This window comes from Alosa pseudoharengus, unplaced genomic scaffold (genome assembly GCF_046254945.1).
Source record: "Alosa pseudoharengus isolate Yale_2024_CS ecotype anadromous, Long Island Sound unplaced genomic scaffold, YU_APseudo_1.1 YU_APseudo_1.1_scf_3, whole genome shotgun sequence".
In the NCBI taxonomy this organism is placed as follows: Eukaryota; Metazoa; Chordata; class Actinopteri; order Clupeiformes; family Clupeidae; genus Alosa; species Alosa pseudoharengus.
Window position 1 is genome coordinate 33,437,630 of NW_027468718.1, and position 24,028 is coordinate 33,461,657.

General features: G+C 41.5%; 2 protein-coding genes across 2 annotated transcripts in view; one reads left to right on the forward strand and one right to left on the reverse strand.

The window, feature by feature from the left end:
* LOC143099926 (E3 ubiquitin-protein ligase TRIM35-like) overlaps positions 1-24,028 on the forward strand; it is a 491,084-nt gene that overhangs the window by 286,383 nt on the left and 180,673 nt on the right. The gene's annotated exons all lie outside the window — the stretch shown is intronic.
* On the reverse strand, positions 6,024-15,324 carry LOC143100938 (fibronectin-like). The gene is made up of 6 exons (XM_076264530.1): positions 15,172-15,324; positions 14,498-14,684; positions 13,174-13,437; positions 12,209-12,478; positions 11,782-12,045; positions 6,024-6,268 (listed from the first exon to the last, which is right to left on the reverse strand). Exons 1-6 carry the CDS (start codon positions 15,322-15,324, stop codon positions 6,060-6,062), a joined length of 1,347 nt encoding a protein of 448 aa, XP_076120645.1. The 3' UTR covers positions 6,024-6,059.

Below are 24,028 nucleotides of genomic sequence, written 5' to 3' on the forward strand. Positions count from 1 at the left end.
CACGTCAAAGAGCTAAATCAATTTGGAAGTGGCTTCGCGAAATCCCAGTATTTTCACCCATCTGAAGCTCTCCAAGCCAATTTGTGAGTGCGGGTGTTGGCGAGCGGCGACAGATAGCGTGATTGATGAAATGCTCGCAATAGAAAATCTCTGAAAATGTTGTGAATTAAACACAGCCCTCAGGCGCGAACGGAGCATGTGTTCCGGATAACAAAAAATTAATTTGCCCTCCCTGCTTGTCAAGGGCGCGGGAAGGGGGTGCTGAGGGGGCTGCAGCACCCCCTGCTGGCAGGAGATAGATTTTTTAAAAATATTATATATATTTTTAAATAATTACTAATTCACTGTATGACATTATTTATATTTTTGTATGTGAAATGATGAGTCAAATAGCAAAAAAGGGTTATTGATAGGTTCGAATATAGGCTACTAAAAACTTGAGTCAGTTACTGTAAGAACCGTAGCGTGGTTTCATCTATAGCGATCAAGTGTGTAGGCCTACAGTTGATATAGGCCTACATATTCTATGCGATTTACACGTTCAAAAAAAACATGGATAAGCTGAAACAAACTTTAATTGTGTTTTACAGTTTTGCAAAATTAATAAATGCATAGCTAGTGAGATTTATTTCCTAGTCGCTAAGATAGAAATTATTAGGACACATAGCCTATTTGCTGTGGTGACGACACACTTAAAGCTATTCAGAAATTATTTGCGAGATCATTGCAGCCTGATTATTAGCCTATATTTAAAGCCTAACATCTCTGGTGTGGTTTTGACGATCAGAAAATAAATTTTCCTTAGCTACTGAAATAGGCTAACGATGTCAAGTGCGCTTCTGTGGGGTTAGGGTGGGCGCAGTGGACTGCTGTCGCGGAACATTGGAATTTGTGGCTGCCCCGGACTTTTCTAAAACTTCTCGCTATCACCCGCACACCGCACTGAAATGACGTATTTAGCAGTCAAAATCCTAAACATGTCCGGGGGGGGGGAATCGTCAGACAACCATTATTTTTGTTATTCAGCACCCCTGGTCAAAAAGGTTCCCGCGCGCCTGCTGCTTGTCTACTAAAATAATACGCAATATGCATTTACAAACATGCAATAGACGGGAACAGATGGGGTTTTCACATGTTCATTTCCTTTGAAGAAGGAAAAACTCAACAGATAACTAAGGATTATTATTTTATAATGGTCATGTTATAGTGTCATTTTTCAGTTATAATGTAGGCCTACCTACCCTATTCTGGCCATTGTGCGTTTTGCACATCTGGAAACCTGTCCAGAAACCTTTGTGGCAACCTGTCCAATTTCAAGGTGCACCTTGCCGATTTATGCACTGCCACTCTGGCGTCAACAGGGGCGTAGCCAGGATTATTTTATAGGGGGGGGGGGGCAGCTAGGTCCAGACTTTTTATTGGGGTGGCACTTGGGAATCAAAACTACTATTTGAAAACTACTCAAACAGTTTTGAAGATTAGGATAGCCTATTTTAATAATGGCAATAAATTGTGTAAAGCCAACACTGATACACAGGTCAGTTTGTTGTCCACTCCAAATCATTTTCCATAAATAGGCCAATGCTATAAAAAAGTACATTATGATAATGCACCTTACTTAATCAGTCTTATTCAAATGATGTTAAAAACAATAATAAATACTACAAATATTGTATGCAGATATTTAATCGTATACCATACCTGTCAACATTTAGCTTTCCAAAAAGCTTTGGGGGTGTCAGTGTTTATACCGGATCAGTGTTTGCATATTTAATACGTTTCATACACGTGTTTCAACACTGCATTTCGGTTGTTGTTACCGAAGCTACATGTCGACATAGGCCGTGACAGAACATTTCTAGGGGGTGGGGTATTACGTTGCCACTGTTTCCACCATGATATGTATCGCTGCATCATCAACAACGTTGTTGGAACTATGGTGTTCGAACGTCGGAGGAAGCGAATTGCGACACAGGTATGATGCTTTCTGGAAACAGGTGTAACAGTGTCTTTGTTTGGTCGCAAGTTGCGTCGTACCATGGTGGTTGAGCAACGTCGTTGCTAACTTTTCTAGAAACGACCCCCAGATTGATGGGGCATCCTGCCATATGGAAACACCTGGAGCCATTGCTGAGCCTTGTCAAAGAGAGATGGGCGGATGTCTCAGTGATTCATTTTTTTCAGTGATGGTCCCTGTACCGGTCCCTGAAGGATGGTTTGTGTGTTCTTCCTACATCTCATGCTAAGCTATTTCGTTGCTCTGATTGGTTAGGTCTATCCAATTGAGTGCAGAGGAATCCCCCCCCGTGTATCGGTTGAAACATGCCCCATAATTACGTCCCAATTGAGCAGTATCAGACTCATATTCTGACTAGAATTTGAGTATGACAACGTCAGGCTAATGTCAAACCGTATATCACAATAAACAGCAGACCTTACAGAATATGAGGATATAAAGCTCTGTACAATAAGTGCTTCGCGAGTGAGCCAGTTTTGAAATTGTCATGATTGTCAAGTCATTTAATTTGTATAGCACATTTAAACAAACAACAGCTGACCCAAAGTGCTTTACAGGTAGAGCAGGGAAGGCAGAAACAATATGCCTTGAAGATACATAAATATACAATAAATGTATAATGTATAAATTTGGAATTGGTTGTCCAGCATCCAGCAAATATGTATGCCATTACTGAAACAGATGGTATTAATGCCTCAGAAAGCTGATATTTGCAACTGTATCAACTTTCTCAATTACTTGAACTGACCTTACTGCTTTGGGGTATGGGTGACTTTTCCATTTTCCTTCTAATAAAATCAAACGGTTCCTTGAATTGCTTTGATGTAATCCACAGCTCTCTGTCTGGCCTCATGAATGTTTTGCATCTCCATCAGTTTTTCAACCTTCTCATTGTCTCCCATTTCATGCAGCTTCTCAATCAGAAAGTCCAGGTGCACAAGCGTGAACACAGAGTCTTTCTCAAGGGCAATCTCCTGCAGCCTCCGGATGCACTGATAGGCCTCCTGCACTAACCTGCATTTTTCAGTGTTGCATTCTGCCAACATTTCCTCAGCTTTTCTCAGTGTTTCCTTATAACTTTTGCTCTTTTCAGTTTCCTTGTCAAACATTTTCTTCAGGTCTTCATTGGTTCTAGTCACCTTCCTGGTCTTTGCTATGTATCTCCATCCCTCTTTGACATGTTTGCTGTAATGACATCTCTTAGTGCACATAGTGCAGTGGTTGTTCTTCATCACTTCACAAATGTGGAGAGACGGAGCCATCCAGCAGCCAGGCCAATGGCAGGTCTCCTCACAGACTTTACAGGACGTGGCTTGAGCATTGAAATGTCCCCACATTTTTTCCAATGGTGTTAAACTGTATCCAAGTGTGAAGCCCTGCACTTGGACCTTTATTTTGTATGGCTCATCAACTTCATATTCAAACTTTTCACATGATTTCAGCTTTTCCTTGTTCTCTTCAATAGCTGCTTCAGTTTGTCTCATCTCTTGCTGTTTCAGCTCGATCCACTCAATTCGCTGCTTTAGATTGTCAACACAAGCAAAAAAGCGCACTCGCTCTCTCAGCACATCTTTAGTGAGTTCCATGCTTTTCCTTTCCTTTTGATCTAAAAAGGAATACATATTTTCAATGCTCTCGACCCCACGGTCCCAGGCATGTTTAGCAACATCTTTATTTCCTCCAAATACCTCTAGCTGACAGTTGTCAAACAGAAAGTAGACAGGCTCATTCTCCATTGTTCTTGCACATGGAACGTTTGCTTCTTCTATGGCCTGCAGTGGATTTGTTGGATAGTTGCCATTTGAGTGTGTGATGAGCAACACAATGTTGTCTTTGATGTCTTTGCCAAAAAGGGACAGAACTCCATTGAAGATGTAATGTTGTGTAGGTAAAAAAGACGATTCATAGATGCTTTCAGAACAAGACCTCTGGCATCCACTTCCTGCACTCCATCTTCCGATTTAAACAAGTTAAACAGGTTTTCAGTGATTAGCTGGTCATACAGGGGTCCTCGAGAATCCCCATAGCCTGGGGTGTCAATGATGGTGAGGGATACTGGGCTCTCTTCCTCAAAAATATCATAAACTGTTACAGCTTCTGTTTGGGAATCTGTTTGTTTCTTGTTTTCGTCCTCTTCAGAAATCTTAAACCACATCTCATCATCAAATTTCACACCCAGGACATGGTTTACTAGAGTGTTGATGAGGGTGGTCTTCCCTGTCCCTGTTTCTCCTACTATTATGATGATCCTATTCTTTTTGCTGTTGTCTCTTTCTCCAAATGTCCATCTTGCAACAGTTTCATTCAGCACATTTTTTTCTGTTGCAAGAACATAGATGTTTCGGGGATGATCTTTAATGAGACGAGCATTCTCCTGAAGTTTTTTCAATCTTTCATTCTGTCCTGCAACATTCATATATAATATTAAGGCTCAGTGCATACATGTTCAATGTTTTCTTTGTAAATTATATTACCCTAAGATGTACAAGGATAAATATTTACTCAATAAACCATAATTAACTCTGTATTTAGCCCTTTTTTCCTCACAGAAGTATTAACAATCAAATTCAGTATGTAATTTTGTGATTGCAACAGCCAATTATGATCAATGAATATCGGCCAAATAGCAGAGGTTTTCCTTTTCTGATCATTTGTTGTTCAGTTGTAGTTTTGTTGTTCAAATAACTAATCACAGACTCACATGCGCACACACAGAGAGAGAGAGAGACCCACACAGGACTGACAGACAGGACATTATCCTATCCACAAGAGGATATACTCTCTGAAGAGCTGGGTCTTCAGGAGTTTTTTGATGATAAAGAGGGATGCCCCTGCTCTGGTAAAAACTTGTAGTGCATTCCACTAGCAGGGAAGTCAGATGAGAAAAGTTTGGATTGCCCTGAGCGAGCGTATGGGTGGCAGAACCAGACAATGCTCATCTGAGGAGTGTAATGGTCGGGAGGTACATATGCCTGTACGAGGCCATTTAAGTAAGTGGGTGCAGAAGCGGAGAATTTGAATTTTATGCGGGTGGCTATAGGTAGCCAGTGTAGAACAGTGAGTAACATGGTAACGTGTGCCCTTTTGGATTGGTTAGAGACTAGGCGCGCCACCGCGTTCTGGATCATCTGAAGGGGTTTTATTATGCAGGCTGGGAGACCTGTTAGGAGGGCGTTACAATAAGTCATGAGATGACTATGGCCTGTAGTTGGGGTAGCATACTCAGTCAGTCAGGCCTGATTATCCGTATGTTGTAAAATGTGAAACAGCACGGCGAGGCAACGAGGCAACATGATTGGAGAAGGTTAGTTGATTATCAGCCTTGACTTCTACATTCTTGCAACCCTGGTCGGTGCAACAGATAGGGAGTCAATTTTAATGTTGACATGATATTGTATAGTAGGTTTGGTTGGGAGGACCAGCAGTTCCGTTTCTGAGAGGTTTAGCTGGAGGAGGTGTGCCTTCATGCATGTAGATATGTCAGAGGCAAACGTGTGCATGTGAGCACCTGTGATTAGTTGCGTGGTTGGCGGTTACAGCCGCGGACTCCGCGGATAAACTGCGGATCGGGCGGATGACGTGACAAAAAATTATATTTTAATTAAATTCGGGTGGGTGGCGGTTGAACCAATCAAATGAAAATATATATATATATACATTGTAAAATATTGTTACACACACACACACTAAAGGTAACAGGAAGTTTAAATTAAATAGCCTATGGTAGCCTACCAGCATTTTTTCCTCTCCAATGTACAATAAGAAAGTAGAATACAGTGCAAGTTGACCGAAGATTCATCATGTCGCGTCTCCTTGCATCGCCTTGGTAGGCCACTAGCAAACCTGCAAGCTATGAGCCCAGCTGTCAGTATTGGACAGTGTTGGGGTAACGAGTTACAAAGTAATGCGTCACTGTAATTTAGTTACTTTATTGGGTAAGTGTCGAAACCATTTGGCTCGGAGTGAGCACGACATGAAGGGGAGACCACACCAAAGTATATTTTAAACGAAAGTATATTTATTAACCGAGATATTTACAAAGTCAGGATGTGTAAGGCAAGGCAAAACTGTCGTGTAGGTCAGCATATGAATGTGTAGTGCAAAAGTAAAGGAACAGAGCTGCAGCCAGCCCTGCCAAGAGTGTGCTCGCGAGTGCAGTGCCAGGGCCGAACCAACTGGAGAACACTGATTTCATGCAACCTCCAATTAGGCCATCAATTAGCCACCTCGTTAGAACCTCCACAGCTCCTCCTACAGGCCAAGACAGGAACAGACAAGATCAAGCCACAACCAATATCATAGGGAGAAAGAGGCAGACCCAGCACGGTAGAGCTGGGGCGTCACAATAAGCAAAAAGTGGCATTAATTAGTAGGCTCAATAGCTGCATATTGAAATGATGTGCCAAATCGCGTGCCAATTTTTATTAGGCTACAATGATAAAATTGTAGCCTACAGTAGGCTAGCCTATAGGTAAGGTCAGGTTTGCCGATGTGCGTTTTATTTAGGCTATTTATTTATTTTTGTCCCTGTGCACGGATTGGAGACGGAGTTCCCTGCTGATATTCTGGGGATACAACATAGGCTATACTAGGGCCTTTAGCTTTTAAATATCTTTGCTGCATTGGATCAGTCTCCTTTCCAGAACAGGCAAAAGCTTCCTAGCCTCGCGGCAGCACCTTGCATCGCCTATAGACCTTAAAACAACCAGCAGATGGCGGGCAGGTGCGGTTTTGAAAATTGGTCAAAAAATATTGGTGCGGATGGATGATGAATTTTGTGATGCGGTTTCGGATAAAATAATAGCCCATCCGTGCATCTCTAGTGATTAGTTATTTGAACAACAAAACTACAACTGAACAACAAATTATCAGGAAAGAAGGACTTCTGCCAACTTGTTCTGATGTCTTCAGAGATGGGTTTGCTCTGCCCCTCTTTCAGCACTGTGGAAACACTAACTGTATATTCTCTCTCAATTTCCAACTCCCATTGAATACAACGTTTGAACTGTCACATCTGCACACTATGTTTACCTTTTCCTGTAACAACTGAATTCCCACGATACTTCAGCATGAGACTAGAGCTAGCTTTCAGCTCCAAGTACATTTCGACAGTTTTCATGTAGTTACATAGTCATGCCCTGCCACACATATTTCATTACTTTGTGGTAATGTCTGAAGTTCTACCATGGACTCTGTAACATTTTTTGTGGAAAACATGCCTTGGTTACCTTGTTTCAAGCCATTCTAGTGTGGTATTGAAAGCCTGCATGAACACTCGGCTCGATTTGCGCCAGTTCTCATTAATATTCAACGAGCTAAGCTGCTTGACTCTGATTGGCTAACAGCTAGTAGGTTTTGTCCATAACATGACCGCCGTTATCAACTAATTTTAGCTTCATGGCATGAACTTAGCTTGGCTAGCGAGTGCTAGCATTGTCCAAACGTGCATAAATAAAACCTTCTAGGCTAGCAAGGTCATTAAACCTGTATAACATAGCACTTCCTTGAGTTGACAATTACGTTTTACTTACAGGCACTGGTCTTAGACTGCGATGATAGCCTGCTCCAGGCTTCAACAGCAACCTTTTTGCAAAGCCTGTGGCATTGTTCCAAAAAATAAACTGAAGCCATTTGATCCTCAAGTCTGGGTTCTTGGGCAAAATGCATTGTTGAAGTTCTATTTGTGCATAGCGCACAAGTCCGTTGACTAGGGTTACCAACTTTCTGATATGAAAATAAGGAACAGGGGGGGGGGGGGGGGGGTAATACACTTCAGTACACTGGCATCCACTTCAGTTAGTGAGGGGGGGGGGGGGGTATTGAAATTATGTATGTATTATTGTACTAAATAGTGCATCATTTTACAAAATTGTGAGCCATTATTTACTAAAATGCGTACATAATATACTACATTCTATCCACAATCGAGTAAAATGAGATCATAATTGAGTAAAACAAGTGCACAATTTGGTCAAATGAGCGCACATTCTCATAATATATTTTTTTAAAAAATCTTGCAATGACGCCTCCAGGGCTCCATATTGAATTAATGTAACCTACTAGCCTACTCATTTTCTATCTGGTGCAAAACAAGAATAATTTCGATGCTAAAACACTTGATAAAAAATAACTGTTTGTAGCCTATTATACTCAATCCAAACAACTCTGAAAACTGAACTGGCATATATGCTTTCATAGAAAAAAATATATTTTGAACATCACAAGCAGCTGTAGAAGCTCTGAATTTGGTGAAGCCTTATTTTATTTCTGGCTTTTTTATGTCTCTGCAGCAAGTAGGCTAGCCTATTTGTTTATCTTGCACAGATGCACTGTAAAACTCTGAGCAAGACATCTCATGCTACTATCTCATGTCATCTCATGCTACTATCAGCGTAATATACGTGACTCACAGTGGCTCAAACGAAAAGTGCATTCTCTGTTGGGATAGTGATGACAAACTGAGAGGGATAAAGGACAGCAGCAAAGTTTCCCTTTATCTCATACAAATCGTGAATTTTTCATTCAGTCTAACTTATAATACTGATCTGTCATGGATTTGCACGAGTTGATTCTCAATAATACGGAACAAAATGCGTTCCGTATCAGTTCAATACGGAACACATCTTTTTCCTTGCAAATACGGGACGATTCCGTATTTTACGGAACGGTTGGCAACCCTACCGTTGACATTCAGCCATTCTTGCATAGGCCTACAAAAACTGTCAGAACTAAACGAATTTTGTGGGCATGGTCTCAACTGGGCGAGCTCATGAATAGTAATGAGCTCATCAATTCCACGTCAATCTGAAGAGCTTTTGCAATTGGCCTAATTTCTCCGCTTATTTATTTTCCGTGGCTAGAGCTGACAGAGGAGTTAGCTGTTCATTTTCACATTCACGACATAGCTCAAACACATTCACGACATAGCTCAAAAACATATCTAACATGTTTAAAAAAATACAAGTAAAAACTAGGGATGTCCGATATTGGCTTTTTTGCCGATATCCGATATGCCGATATTGTCCAACTCTCAAATTTCGATTCCGATATCAGCCGATACCGATGTCGATATATGGGTTATTTTTCCTCAAAACTAATTTAGGTAACATCACATATATCCTGTTGTGGAATTTACACAACATGCTTAATGTTATTGTGATGCCCCACTGGATGCATTCTTGAATGCAACAAGGCTTTCCAAATGTTAACATTGTCTGTGCAAAATAAGAAAAATACTTGCAACATAGCAGAATGTAAAGCCAACTAAAATAACAGGCATAGTGTATGACAGGCTACCCTTTTTCTGTGTTAAATGAGCCTGCATTTGTAGGATGCTTCATGAACTGTTTCTTTAACTAAAACTCAATCACCTTAATTGAATGAATGCACAAATATGAGTCAATTACAATGTGGCAAGCAACTATACTGCACAATTTTGAAAACATTTGTTTGAGCTACAAAAAATACTTCAGGCTTGAGGTGAAGTACAAAAAATAAAACATTTTAAGGTGTACAAATCTAAGCAGCCTTTGTCCCTAGCCCATTACTTGGGCTAATGCAATCATTGAAATTATAAACTGGGATCAATCAGCACTGCTCTACATGAGCAACAACAAAGAGATGCAACATTAAGGTAGTGTGCAATAAGAACAAGGAAGGCACAAAGTTTCAGTCCAGACCTTCCAGAGTAGTAAACAAAGTCCTCCTTTAGTATTAGTCCAATGAACGGGGCTAAAAGACTGACTGGCCTTCATAACGGGCCATACCCACAATCAGGCTTGGAATTTCACCATTTTAGGGGCAAGGCCACTTGGCCTTCAGTTGGGCATATTTGGTGGGGGGCACAAAGGCCACATGTCAGGGCACCAAGGCCAAAGTTAACTATAGTAGGCTATAAAAATGATCAAAGTTGTATTCACTGCAGTAGACCTGCATCACTGTATGAAACATTACAAAAACATAAAACATGACATATTACATATAACTGTAAATCATCTGATCATCTAATATTTTCAGATATCTAGGCTATATTTAACATTTATTTTATATTTGGCCTGTTATGAAATCATGTATTGAACAATTTAAGCACAGCTCAGCTTTAAGAAACTCAGATGCATGCTTAGCATTTTGTGATCATTAAGGCTACTTTCACAAACTCTTATAGTCAGCTGTCCTCTGATTTACCGATATCTAGGCGACATTTGTAATATTTGTTTTGTATTTGGCCCGTTATGAAATAATGTGGAACAATTTAAACACAGTGTAAAACTTAAATCCCAAATTTGGAGACATCCATGTATGTTGAAATTTACTGCAAATTCAAAACGGGATTAGTCTAGAACGGCTAACTGTACAGGGGACTGATTTACACCTTTCTGTTCGGTAAAGTCTGCTGTTTATTCTGATATATGGTTTGTCATATGTTAAACGAAGGGTTCTAAAGTATTCCACCAAGATGAATGGGTAGGGAGATGGACGCAAAACCTTCAGTAGAATTTATGATTAAATTGAATGATATTATTTACTTTTCTCGCGAACCGTTCACCACAGCAATTAGCGGCTAACATCGTTTAAAAGCTGAGAAAAAGCTCTTTCATGTGATACTTGTGATGTCTGTGTGATGAGTAGGCTACTTCGCGAGTAGTTCAACTGAGAAGAATGGGTTAATTTGGACGCACTTTCTTGCGCTGTCACTTTCTCCACTGCGTAATTTGGCCATAGGCCATAGGCTAAATATATATCGCTATTAGTAGGACGTAAAGCAGAATATTTAAAGAAGGGGGCACCAAGGCCACCGTGGCCTGTAAACCTCTGATTTTCAAAGGGGCGTCACGGCCAACGCAAGGGGCTACGACGGCCATGGCCAATTCCAAACCACAGACATAATGTTGAAACAGAGCGAGCAAGTTTGTTACTGCATATTAAGGATCTTTGCTGCAGCCATCCACGCTTGTTTGTATGCTTCAAGACGCAGCTTGATGAGGTCATCATCTGTGCGCCGGTAAACGCTTCAGGAGCGCATAGGCACTATTTGGGTGTAACGCAAGGATTATTTTATCGGTTTTAAGGCAAAAAAAATCCAATAACGATATTAACAGATATTACATTTTTATGCTAATATCGGGCCGATAATATCGGTGGGCCGATATTATCGGACATCTCTAGTAAAAACGGTTTTGTGTGGCAGGGCACCTTTAACGTTAATATGGTGATAACCATTACAGTGCGCAATTACCTATTTCTTAAATAAACTTCAAGTTTTCGTTGCGAAGCCGGCATGAGCTCGACAACAGACTTAGAAGTATCGTGGGAATTCAGTTGTCGCCGGAAAAGGTAAACAGAGTAGTATGCAGATGTAACAGTAGCCTACAAACTCTGAATTTAAATGGTTACTTCACAGTTAATGAGTTGATTACACATCGTTTTGTCACATAAGGACCCTATTCATGTTGCACATAACTTTTAATGACATTTTGAATCCGTTAAGAGGGGAAAAAAATCAAATTTAGTGGATGCCCACAGACCTAGCATTGTAGCGCACTGGGAGCAGTGGCCGTTAGCTGCAGCTAATCCAGTTTGGTAGAACCAATTTTGGTAATTTTCCCCCCTATCGACAGTATTCACCGACGTCTAGTGATCCATGTAAAAATTGGCCGGATTTTTCCTTTAACTTACAAAATATTTAACAGTTGTTAACTAGGGTTATAAATCACAACAACCTGTCAATTCTATTTTTAATATATGAATTTATGCAGAAACCAAACCTGTTTGCACAGTTGCAGATACAAGTGGACTCAGTCTGCCGTCATCCATGAGGCTGGCCACAGTAAATTCGTACTCCTGTGCTGGAGTGAGCTCCTGGACATGTGGTTTCAGGTCCTGCACTTCCAGATGCTCTTTGATTCCTTCACCGGTCCATGAGACCCTGAATCTGTGGGGTCTAGTCAATCCCTCAGGAGGTCCCCAGCACATACACACAGAGTCTGGCTTCACTGAGGTGAACTCAATGGGCCCAGGTGGAGGAACAGCTGGGAATAAACATCAGTACAGATTTCAGCCCTTTTTACTTTTCTACTGACAACAATGGTGTTATTGTCTTGAGGTGGGAAACAATATTCTTATACAATATTTCCCCTTGGGGATCAATAAAGTATCTATTTATCTATCTATCAATAATATAACCTTTCTCACCTGTTTGGATGGGTGTTGAAGTAGCCTGACTCCTTCCCCCATCTCTGAGCTCACAGCAGACACTGATGGTGTACTGAGTGTCTGGCTGCAGGTCTGTGAGGGTTGTGCTGCAGGACTCTGTAGAGGTGGTCTGTGGTTCAGTCCCTTCACTGTGGTAGGAGATCAGGAAGCTGTGTGGAATCTGCTCCATCCCCTGATGCAGACTCCAGCTGAGATCAGCTGATGTTTGAGTCACTGAGGACACAGTCACATTCTGTGGATCTGGAATACCTGTGATGGATAAAAACTGGTTTAATCTCAGAAAACATTCTGTGATATCTTTCCTGTACTTGTATGGGTCGACCGATATGCATTTGTGTTAGGCCGATATCGATATCTATGGCTTAGCATGGCTAATAACTGATATTTGGCCGATATTCATTGATCATAATTGGCTGTTGCAATAACAAAATTACATACTGAATTTGATTTCTAATACTTCTGTGAGAAAAAAAGGTCAACATACAGAGTTAAGAATGGTTTATTGAGTAAATGTTTATCCTTTTACACCTTAAACAACTTTACAAATACTACGCTACACGAGTTAGGCTACTAGGCTATTCTCCACACTGATAGGCTGCTGAGAAGGGGCATGCACTCTCTGGGAAACACGTGCGATATGCAAACCTTCAATGCTGACAGCCAACTCGTTTTGCGAAGGGAGCGCAGGAAATGTCGTGAGAAACATCAGTGTAATGCTACTACACATAGGCTAATTAGGCAACGAAACAAACAAGCAATTTATAAAAAAAAATTTTTTTACTCACAGTAAATTTGAAACAGCTGTATGTTGGATTAAACACAAAAAGGCACATATGGACAAATAACTGCAAAAACCGATACGATTGGCTGATATCGATATGGAACGATAAGACCGATTTAAAAATGGCAAAAAATGGCCGATATATCGGTTTACCTCTACTTACTTGTTCTGATGTCTTCAGAGATGGGTTTGCTCTGCCCCTTTTTCAGCACTGTGGAAACACTGATAGTGTATCTCCTCTCCATTTCCAACTCAGAAAAGCTGTGATGAAGAGATTTGGTAGAAGTGGTCTGTTGAAATGGACATTTCCCATAACTGCAGAGGGTCAGTAAGTATGAGGCCTGATCAACTCCTGCTGGTTTGCTCCACATCACTGACACTGATGTGAGATCCATGTCCACAGTAAGACACTCAGGTGGAGGAATATCTGACAGAATTAAATATGTATTCATTATGAATTATTTATTTGTATTAATTAATAATAATTAATTATTTATATATTAGTATTAGTTAAACATTTACTATTTAGTTGTTGCAAATAGTAGGCTAGGATTTGCCATTGCTGAGCATCTGTGCCTTCAATGTAGTGACTTGCTAAGTAAATAAATACTCTTTCATAACAGTGGGTGCAGTAAGTAGGGTAATAATGACCTTGTTAATCAAGTGATGCGCACAAGAACTGGCAGTGAAAAATAGATATTGGAAAGCTAGATAGGCTACTGCATTGGGCTCCAGAACGTACCTAAATAGTGCTGCCATCATGATTGGGGCACCAATCACTGGAAAAACAGGTGTCTCTGATTGGAAATCAGACAGGTGTCTCTGATTGTCGGCAACATAGACTGTGTATATAGCACGGCAAGTGTTGCCTATAGACAATAACGTGTTTGCCTCCAGCAATATGACGACCGTCACTTCAGCTATAGGCTAGAACTCGACGGACAATCTGGTATCTAGGTTTCTAATATGGGTGAAAAGACGTATGGTCTGAAACAGCGATGGATAAATAGGCCTATTTGAAAAGGAAAAATACAGACTCTGAACTGAACTGTAAACAAATAAGAGACTAAATTGTCATTATTTTTGCTATATTAGGCTACAGTGTGTAATTCTGTTACATTTTTGGTTGGTGGTGTGCTGCGGGATTTTTTTAATGTGGCTCAAAAAAGGTTGAAAAACACTGCTTTATAGTATCCAACAAAAACTGTCTCAGTAGCATCACCAGAGAGGCCAGTAGGGTCTCAGGGAGGGGCCAATCCCATTTCATAGACCTGGACAACCAGCAGGTGTTTTGTAGGGCCACTTCCCTTCTGGAGTGCCAAAGCACCAAGGCACCAAATACAAGAGCGATAAGATTTCCTTCATTCCTGCTGCAATCAATATATTAAACAGCTGATAGCTAAACTGTGTCCGCAGGATGTTTAGTTACTTTGACTGAGGATTTGATGATTTGTTTAACCTATTAATAATAGGTCCCAGAATCGAACCTGTTTGCACAGTTGCAGACACACGTAGGCTCTGCTTGCCATCATCCCTGAGGGTGGCCACAGCAAATGTGTACTTCTCTCCTGGAGTGAGCTCTTGGACATGTAGTTTCAGGTCCTGCACCTCCAGATGCTCTTTGATTCCTTCACTGGTCCATGAGACCCTGAATCTCTGGGGTCCAGTCAGTCCCTCAGGAGGTCCCCAGCACACACACACAGAGAGTATGGCTTCACTGAGGTGAACTCAATGGGCCCAGGAGGAGGAACAGCTGAGGATGAATACAATGTAATGAACAATGTAATGAATCAACCTTTTCTGTAAATGGAAAACTGTAATAATGTATGTGTGATTGTTGATCTCTTCCTATAATGACTGTGAGGCATGATTGTGGTCAGGGTGGAGGTGAATGAATAAGCACTAAACGCTTTGTTCATTTGCTATTTAGTACCTGCTGCATGACTATACTCACCTGTCTTCTTTTCCATCTCTGATTTGTTCATTTGCATTTTCTAAGGATACAAGAGTGCATGAGTCATGTGGTCATTTTCTTTTATATTACATTTTCTTTTTGAAGTCACAATGACACTGTACATGACAACACACCAACCTGATGTTCTCCCAGTTCTGTTATGTCATGTCCAGTGTGTTCAACTGCCAGACATAACACACATATTGCAGTCTGGTCAGTCCTGCAGTACAGCTCCAGCTCTCTGTGGTGTCGTGAACACAGCCTCTGCTCCAGGTCTTCAGTGGCCTCCACCAGCTTGTGTCTCTGCAGTGCTGGGGCTGTGTAATGTGGCTTAACATGGATCTCACAGAAGGAGGCCATGCAGGTCACACAGGACTTGAAAGCCCTCTTTGGGCAAACGGCACAGAGGACACCTCCAGGTTCTGTAGTGTGTGGACTGTAAGAGCTAGAATATATAAATGCGTATATTTATCTAACCAAAGTTTAATATGGAGATGTTATAGCCTTAGCAGTATATTTTAGCCTGTGCCCATCAACCTCATTTGATACAGTCTTGCTTTTTAATGAATACAACAAAGAAAATAGTTAGGTCCCAGAATAATCATGATCTCTGAAATCTCTATATCTTTCTGATAGACATGTATTTTTAAAAGTGGGTCCAAAGGGAAACCTAAACATATTTACCAAACATACCTAGAAGCAACAGGAGTGGAATTCTCTGACAGCTCACATGCTGAAAATCTACTGCTCAGAGAGTCTGGTTTGTCCAAATCGATCCTAGTGACAAAATGGATATAAAACTAAATTAAATGAATCAGTGGCATGTGCAGAAGATAAAGCTAAATTAATTTATCAAATAAATACTCAAGCAAGTTATTATATGTGGTCTAATATGAATACCTAATGCCTTTATGTCCTGTAAATGTAAAAAATCCTGGGCAATCCATTGACTGGTCACTCTTCATGGAGATTACACTGGGCACTGGTGAGTGTCTGCCATGATGCCTGGAATATAGACTGCATCATTACAGAAACGTTATCATATCAACAGTCTATAGCAATGGAATTTTTGCAAATATTATGTGTCTTTAAATTAATGTACCAAAGAAATATCCCTGTTGGGATCACATTCCTTGATGAATTTTGAGTCTATTTCACTCACCTTTCTTCACCAGGACCCACTCTTTTACCTACATCATCATCTGTAGAAGGAACTTCCTAATCATCATCTACAGGAGCTCCCATTTCAGATTTGTTTTCCCCACGCTCTAAATATTCATGGAGTCTTGTGGTGGGATTCTCTGCATTCACCTCTCCGAAGTTTCTCTCTTTGGCCAAAGCAACTTCATCTTGATCCTCATATTGAAGAGGCCTCTCTGCCATACTGACGCCAAAGTCTTTCCAGTTAGGGTGATTCATGGTGATTCATGGTGAAAGCATTGCATAGCAAGGAATGATTGAAATAAGTTTGTGAGTGTGTGTGTGTGCGTGCGTGAAGAGGATGAAGGTGTGATGTGGATGTAGAGCACTTGTTAATGAAAACTGTTCATGAGATCCGACATTTTTAATGCACATTTGTAAATGAACTCTTCTGTGATCGAAAATAAAAAGATGTAAGAGAGAAATAAGTTTGTGAAATGTCTAAAACAAAGACAGAAGGAATTCTCATCAATTCACAATTCATGAATCTATCCTTGTATGAAAATTAGCTGGTACATTTGAATGCATATTAACTTTCACAAAACAATGAATGCACCTAATACATATCTAGACTAATCTGGTAAAATAATATCTTCCTTGATATGATTTTCTTATAAAGAGGAACTCATTGATTGACAATAAACATTTAGAGTTTTCTCATTTGCATGTAGGCTATCTGCAATATTACATGAAAACAAAAAAACATAATTGTGCACGAAGACATCGCTCTGTCTACCTACAGTCAAATTATTGACACTCTGAGATATATTCATATCCGCTAATTTATTCAAATAACATGCAAATCATTAACTATGCACGATACAACAATGTCCTAACCAGAAATGGATTCTACGCGAATATGATCATTTGAGAAAAGTTTGGTAGTAACCTGACCCCAACCAGATCGTTGTAGATTTTGCCCTGTCTAGTAGCCTACACATAGTGGGGTAGGCGTGTGGGTGAAGTGCCAATGGAGAAGCGCCCAAGGTCGTTAAGGGAAGCGAAAACTGGAGAACATGTCCCATCTCTTTTCACTGTGTAGTAGACTTTTGCTGAAATGTACGTGTTTTTCTTAAGCCACTACCAATCAGATTTCAGATGTGGACATTTCAGGCCTAGCCTTGAGCTATCCCGTTCTGATATGGTTCTGCAGTTTATGACGTGACTTCTGTTTCAATAAACTGTAATACACCAAAGGGTTAGTCTAACTACTCGCAGAGTAGTTAAGGTTATTATATGTGGATTGCAATTATGTCTTATTATCTCCGTGTTGCTATGCTATGCTAGGCCTACCTTTATTTGCACAGCTGATCAAATTACACAACGAGATAAATTCGATAGTCGATCTTGTTGTGATTATATGAATTCCTTGAATTTATCTGATTGAAGTAAAAAACAAACAAATACCTTACCCCGATCAAAATATCGAATTTCCTTTGCCCAGGGCCTCCAAGTTGCTAAAACCGCCCCTGCACATTTTACATGGCAAAATCGTCCTTCCTAGAAACTGACAGGCTACTTGGTGACTCTAGTGAGCCTACTCTACCCTACTTTTTAAGTGTCCTGTAGTTCCAGCAGAGGGAAGCACTGACCGCTCTTTGGTCAGATCTCACCTCTGGCAATGTGAGAGCAATGGTTTTGACCAGAGGGGTAGAGAAAACAGAGTGGCGACACCCATAGACACCATGGAAAAAGATGACAATGCTTTTTCATGCCAGTTTCCAGGTTATGGAAGTTCTGGAGCTGAGAACGGCCAATCACTTGGTAAAAATACCACAAAGCAGGCCAGTCCACCACAGATATAGATTTAAGACAAATGCATTTTTTTGGTCCAGTTCCTGTCTCTCAGGGACTGATGGGTTGCTGGCTGGACCCCAGGCCCCCACCATATGTCTTCTGACAGAAATATCCTGAAGAGTTCAATAGCACAGCCTATGGGAACATAGAATACACAGAGAGCTATATTGTGTGCTGTACACTGGAAACCTAAAGCAATATGCAATCACACTGTAAGTCTAGATAGATAGATAGATAAATAGATAGATATATACTTTATTGATCCCCAGGGGGAATTCTAACAGACCCAGTGCCCAGTGAGGTGCCCAAGACTCAGGGTAGGAAGGAGATCAGATCTCTCACTTTTCCACCGACAGATACCCGTCTCCGTTCTAGTTCACTTTACCCTCCAGATGATGAACCGCGGTTCCTCCATCTGCATACCCGCAGGCCTTGCTGCCTGACACACTTTTCTTTTTTCTTGTCTATTTCCTTTTCTTCTTCTGTTTTTCTTCTGACAGAAATGTCCTGAAGTAAGGATGTTGGCATAGCCTATAGACATGGGCGGATTATGAACTTTCGGGCCCCTGGGCTCAGATGTATTAAGGGACCCCCACTTATTGTCATATATGTGGGAGGGGGAGTTTGGGGGTCCTCCCCCAGAATTTTTTAAATTTGTTTGATGTGATTTCCTGTATTCTGGTGCATTTTGGGCATGGCCAATACTAAATTCAATCAGATTCATAGCCTACATCCTGATTTGTTGATTTTGAGGCAATGATTCCATGCAAAGGCTTGGGCTTCAGAGCCCCCTAACCCCTTGGGCCCCTGGGCCTGGGCCCGGTAGGCCCGTGCAGTAATCCATCCCTGCCTATAGAGGAGGCCAATGGATATTAAACATACACAGAGATACTGTATACTTTAACACTAGAACTGCCAAGAATTTTGAAACTACTAGAATTACTAAGGCGGTCATTTTGACCATTGGAATTTAAACTCAAAATTTTACCAGCAGTACTATTTTTTTTTTCTTTTTTAAGATAGTAATTCGAAATGACCCATCACGGCCTTTCTAGTGTGAAACTTAACCAATGCACACTGTAAGTCTAACAGACCTGCTTAAGTACTCAAGGTGCCTAAGATGCAGGGAAGGAGATGATGATTAGGCCACTTCCACTGAGAGCCAGCTCTATTCTGTTCACTTCACTCCTCCTGTGTGCTCGCAGGCCCTGCTGCCTGACACACTTTCCTTTTTCCTTCTCTATTCTCGCACTCTCTGGTGTTGTTCTTCCTCCGTGGATGGATGAACTCACTGTTTGTTCTCAGGGGCAGGGGAGGAAACCCCTCAGCTCCACCCAGAGCTCTCCGTGTTTGTTCTTCCAGAGCAAACAGGAAACGTCTGCAGCCTCGGCACGGGACCTGGAGGAGCTGGCGGGGGTCGGAGCAGGAGTCGGCAGTGCCGCTGTCTACCAGACCTGTGAGTTTCAGATCGAGAGAGACAGAGAGAGTCAGGCCTCAGTGCCGCTGTCTACCAGACCTGTGAGTTTCAGATCGAGAGAGACAGTAAGAAATGGAGATTCATCATTTGAAATGGAAAGAGTTAGGCCTCAGTGCCACTGTCTTTCGTTTGAGATGGAGAGTTAGGCCTCAGTGGCACTGATTTATTGTTTGAGAGAGAGTTATGGTGGTCAATACTAGTTTGCTTTATTGTCTTTAGGTTAAGCAGTGGTGGTTAAGCAGTGGTGGTTAGTGGTGATTAAGCATCAGCATGGTTAGCAGTGACTGCCGTGTTGAAGGTTGAGGCCTGTTGTTTGCATCACCTTTAGTGAAGTGTATATTTATGGTGAGATATAGCCTAGTTTTTAGGCCTAGTTTTTTAAGCAGCTACTGTAGGCTTGGGTAATTATCCCTCAGAGCTACTGTCACACATCTGAGTTTGAGCTAGAAAGAGAGAGAGAGAATTATGCTGGTCAATGCTACACCAGATTAGATGATTCGGTCTCTGCATTTATCCCAATGCGTGAATTAGTAAAACACACTCAGCACATCAGTGAACAAACAGTGAGGTGAAGCACACACTAATCCCGACGCAGTGAGCTGCCTGCTACAGCGGCGCTTGGGGAGCAGTGAGGGGTTAGGTGCCTTGCTCAAGGGCACTTCAGCCGTTCCTACTGGTCGGGGATTGAACCGGTAACCCTCCGGTTCCAAGCCCGAAGCCCTAACCAGTAGGCCACGGCTGCCCACTACACTCACTACAGCTAATTAGCCTTGTTAACAACATCTGAAGGAGCAGCAGAAGCAGGGGCCTAACCATGAATGGCAGCCTTCTAGCAGCGCTACTCAGCGTTAGCATCCGTGTAAACGTGAGTTAGCGTGAGCTGTCTTGCTGAAGCAGCTGATCCACTGTCAGCCCTAAACTAACAGTGCTGTATGGACAGGCCTGAGCCCTGAGCCCTGCACAAACACCCAGGCATGCTGAGGGCCAGAGAGGGGGGTGGAGAGAGATGGGGTGGCCTGGGAGCGGAGAGCTCTGCTCGGGCAGCTCAGTCAGGAATCTGGGGCCCTGGTAATCCTGGAGCTCCAGCAGGACGCTGGGAGAGCGACTGGGCTTGACCCGATCCGACCCGACACGACACGACTGACCCGTCCTGGAGTGACCTGAGGTGGTCTTGGGAGTTTAGAGAGGCTCGCTCAGACACACACACACACACACAGACATAGACGCATACACACAAATGCATGTACACACACACACACACACACAGACAGAGTGGAATGACTCAGTGGGAGAGAGGTATACAGTATGTTGTTTGGAAATGGGATGAGTGGGTCTAAATGTGAGTGAATGTGATTGTATTTGACTGAGTTTGGGAGAAGTAACGTGTGTATGTGTGTCGGTATATGGAAAGACTACATTTGACAGAGAGAAAGAGAATATGTGTAGCAATGGTGTGTGTTTGTATGTCCCTGTGTGTGTGTGTGTGTGTGTGTGTGTGTGTATATATGTGTGTGTGTGTGTGTGTGTGTGTGTGTGTGTGTGTGTGTAAGCATGTGTCTGTATGTGTGAAAATGGGACAACTATATAAAGCGTGTGTTGCATGTGTTTAATCTGTGTTTCTTAGAGAGCAGTGTGTGTGTGTGTGTGTGTGTGTGTGTGTGTGTGCATGCGTGTGTGTGTGTGAGAGAGCTGCTGTCGGTTACCGATTGGAGTGTGTGTGAGGGACAGTGTTGGGTGTAACGCGTTACAAAAGTAATGTAATTACTGTAATATATTGCTGTTTGCGGTAACGTGGTAATGTAAGGCATTACAAAAAAAAATTGGGTAATATTTTACTCGGTACAAACTTCAGTAACGCGCGTTACAATGCATTTAACCCGAAATTAAGTGGTGTTTTGTTTTGATACATATTGATACAACAGAGGAGAAAAAATCAGCGCAAAATAGTAGAACGTTATCTCCTGATACTGGTTGAATATGACTGCTGCAGCAGACTCCCAGGCGGACTCTATTTGCGGGATGGACATAAGCCTACGCTCATTATTTTCAGCTTGTCAGAGACAAGGCTATGAAGAACATAATAGTTAGTGCACTTTGTGTGCGAAACCGAAAGATCTCTTTATGCCTCGCGAAATAGCACAAGTAAATTAATGAAACATCTAAAGTAGTGCCACGCTAATCTTTTTGATTCTTGATAAAACACAAACTATGCTGTTGTGCATGTCAGCTTTGTGCTGTGAACTTGAATTGAAGAGAATAACGGGATAGAAATGCAGAAAAAGATTGTGTAGCCTGGCAGTGCCACCGCTCCCACCACGCGCATCACGCACTTTGCGTTGGGCACCAAAGGACAGAGGGGGCACCCAAATGTAACCAATGAATAGTAGCTTTATTGCAAACTGCGTTTCACTCTTCATCAATAACGTTTACAATGTCAAAATGCACTAACACGATGTTACATGCAAGTTTGATACATTTTGGGTTCTCTCAATCACCACGTAGTACTAGAATTGGTGGGTCTTCACCAAACGAACTTCATTCGTTTTCCAAGCATTTAGGCTACATGAAGCACATGATATGCTGAGTCGACTGAAACGTATTCCATTCAGATAGCTAGGTGGATACCATAATTCACTTGTATTCGCAAAACGAAATGTGAAGCAACATGTCATTGCATACTTCCATTTCCAAAGCAATGAAGGTTGCTTCAAACAACATTGTGCATATTATTGTTAATATTGTGCTATCAATGTAACTCAAACAAATAAGGCTTGTAAACAAGAGCTGGCAAAAGGGCATTATGACAACGTAAAGATCAATGCTCTTAAAGTGACAGTGCACCATTTATAGGTAAAACATAATTTCTTCAGAAATTAATGTTTAAAAACACACAGGTGTTTGAGTGTTTGAGTTATCATTTAAATGTCACTCACTCAAAGCCACTCACTTAGGGCACAGAAATGGCCAGCAGGCCACCATCTTGACATGTCTTTATTAAAGGAACCGTATGTAAAAAATGTATTTCAATTAATCATAAAATTGCCCTGATATGTCACTAGACATTAAGATATCATGTTCATTTTACATTACATTACATTACATTACATTTGGCTGACGCATTTTTAGCCAAAGCGACTAACAACATGGTAAACAGTTTAAGTTTTAGAGCAATTCTCAACAATATTAGGACAATTTAAAAAACATTAGAGTACAGTAAGAATAAGTGCATCAGTGAGTGCTGTTTTTAACAGTTACGTGTCAGTTTAAGACGGCTGGTGAGTGCTAGGATCAGCAAGACTTGTTGTAAGTGTTGCTATGAGAGGAGATGTTCTCTAAAGAGCTGGGTCTTCAGGATTTCAAATACTTATATCCCTGACAACAGTAGTCTGGCCAGGATATTGTCATTTAAAAAGTGAAGTTGCAGCCCTCAACTGATGTTGATGTTGTCATGTTGTGTTTTGGCCTAATGCGCCACCCTCCACCTATCTACTAATCACAAAGTCAGTAGTGTTTCGTCATCCGGTTGCCAACTCTGCCAGTCAGAGGGGAGGGGAAGGGGATACACCGCTCTACAGTCATTTGAAAGTGATTGTAGTACCAGTTTTGGCCACAATCTTACATACGGTTCCTTTAAGCTTTGATTTACAATATAGTAGGCTCTCTATTGATTTTAATGAGTAGGCCTAGGCCTTAAAGTTACAGTATTTCTATCACAATTTAGCAGACTTTGACCTTTTGTCGGTTTTTAACAAAATTCTGACTATGATTGTTCCTTGTATTGCATCATGAGCACTATTGCATTCTACTGTTGTTAGCCTTAAGCCTAGCTCACTCATTATGCTAAACCACATCTCCCTCCATTGGAAGAGCAAGCTGCATTGAGCGTAATAAACTGCATTTAGAATGGCAAATCCATATTTCTAGATATTTTGGTGAAAGTAACTTAAAAGTAATGCAATAGTAGTGTAATGCCTTACAATTCAGAGACAGTAATATTATAATGTAACAAATTACTTTTAAAAGACAGTAATAAGTAATACATAATACATTATGATTTTGAAGTAACTTGCCCAACACTGGTGAGGGAGTTAGCCTGCGACAGGCCCAGCCCGTTTGAAGCGGGGCAGTCATGCGATGATGGTGGGACGACGTCCAGTAGGCGAACCCCAGACCCCCCACCCCTCCACCCTGACTCCAACCCCCCACCCCCCGCTGCTCTCTGGGGTCTTTGTGAAGACAGGCACTTATGTTCACACGCAGTACTGTATGGGGGTCTTGTCCAAACAGCCCTGTTCTTTCCCATTGACTACATAACCCCTCAACATATACATACTCTCTCTCTCTCTCTCTCTGTCTCTCTGTCTCTCTCTCTCTCTCTCACACACACACACACACACACACACACACACACACACAAACTCACACTCACACACACACACATACACACACACACACACACTCTCTCTCTCTCACACACAAAGATACACACACATTCTTGTATACACTGCAGGGACCCTATTACACAATGCTGGTGGTCTGGTGCAGAGATGGACATCTGCCTCATTGAGATGTACATTCTGGTAATTATGT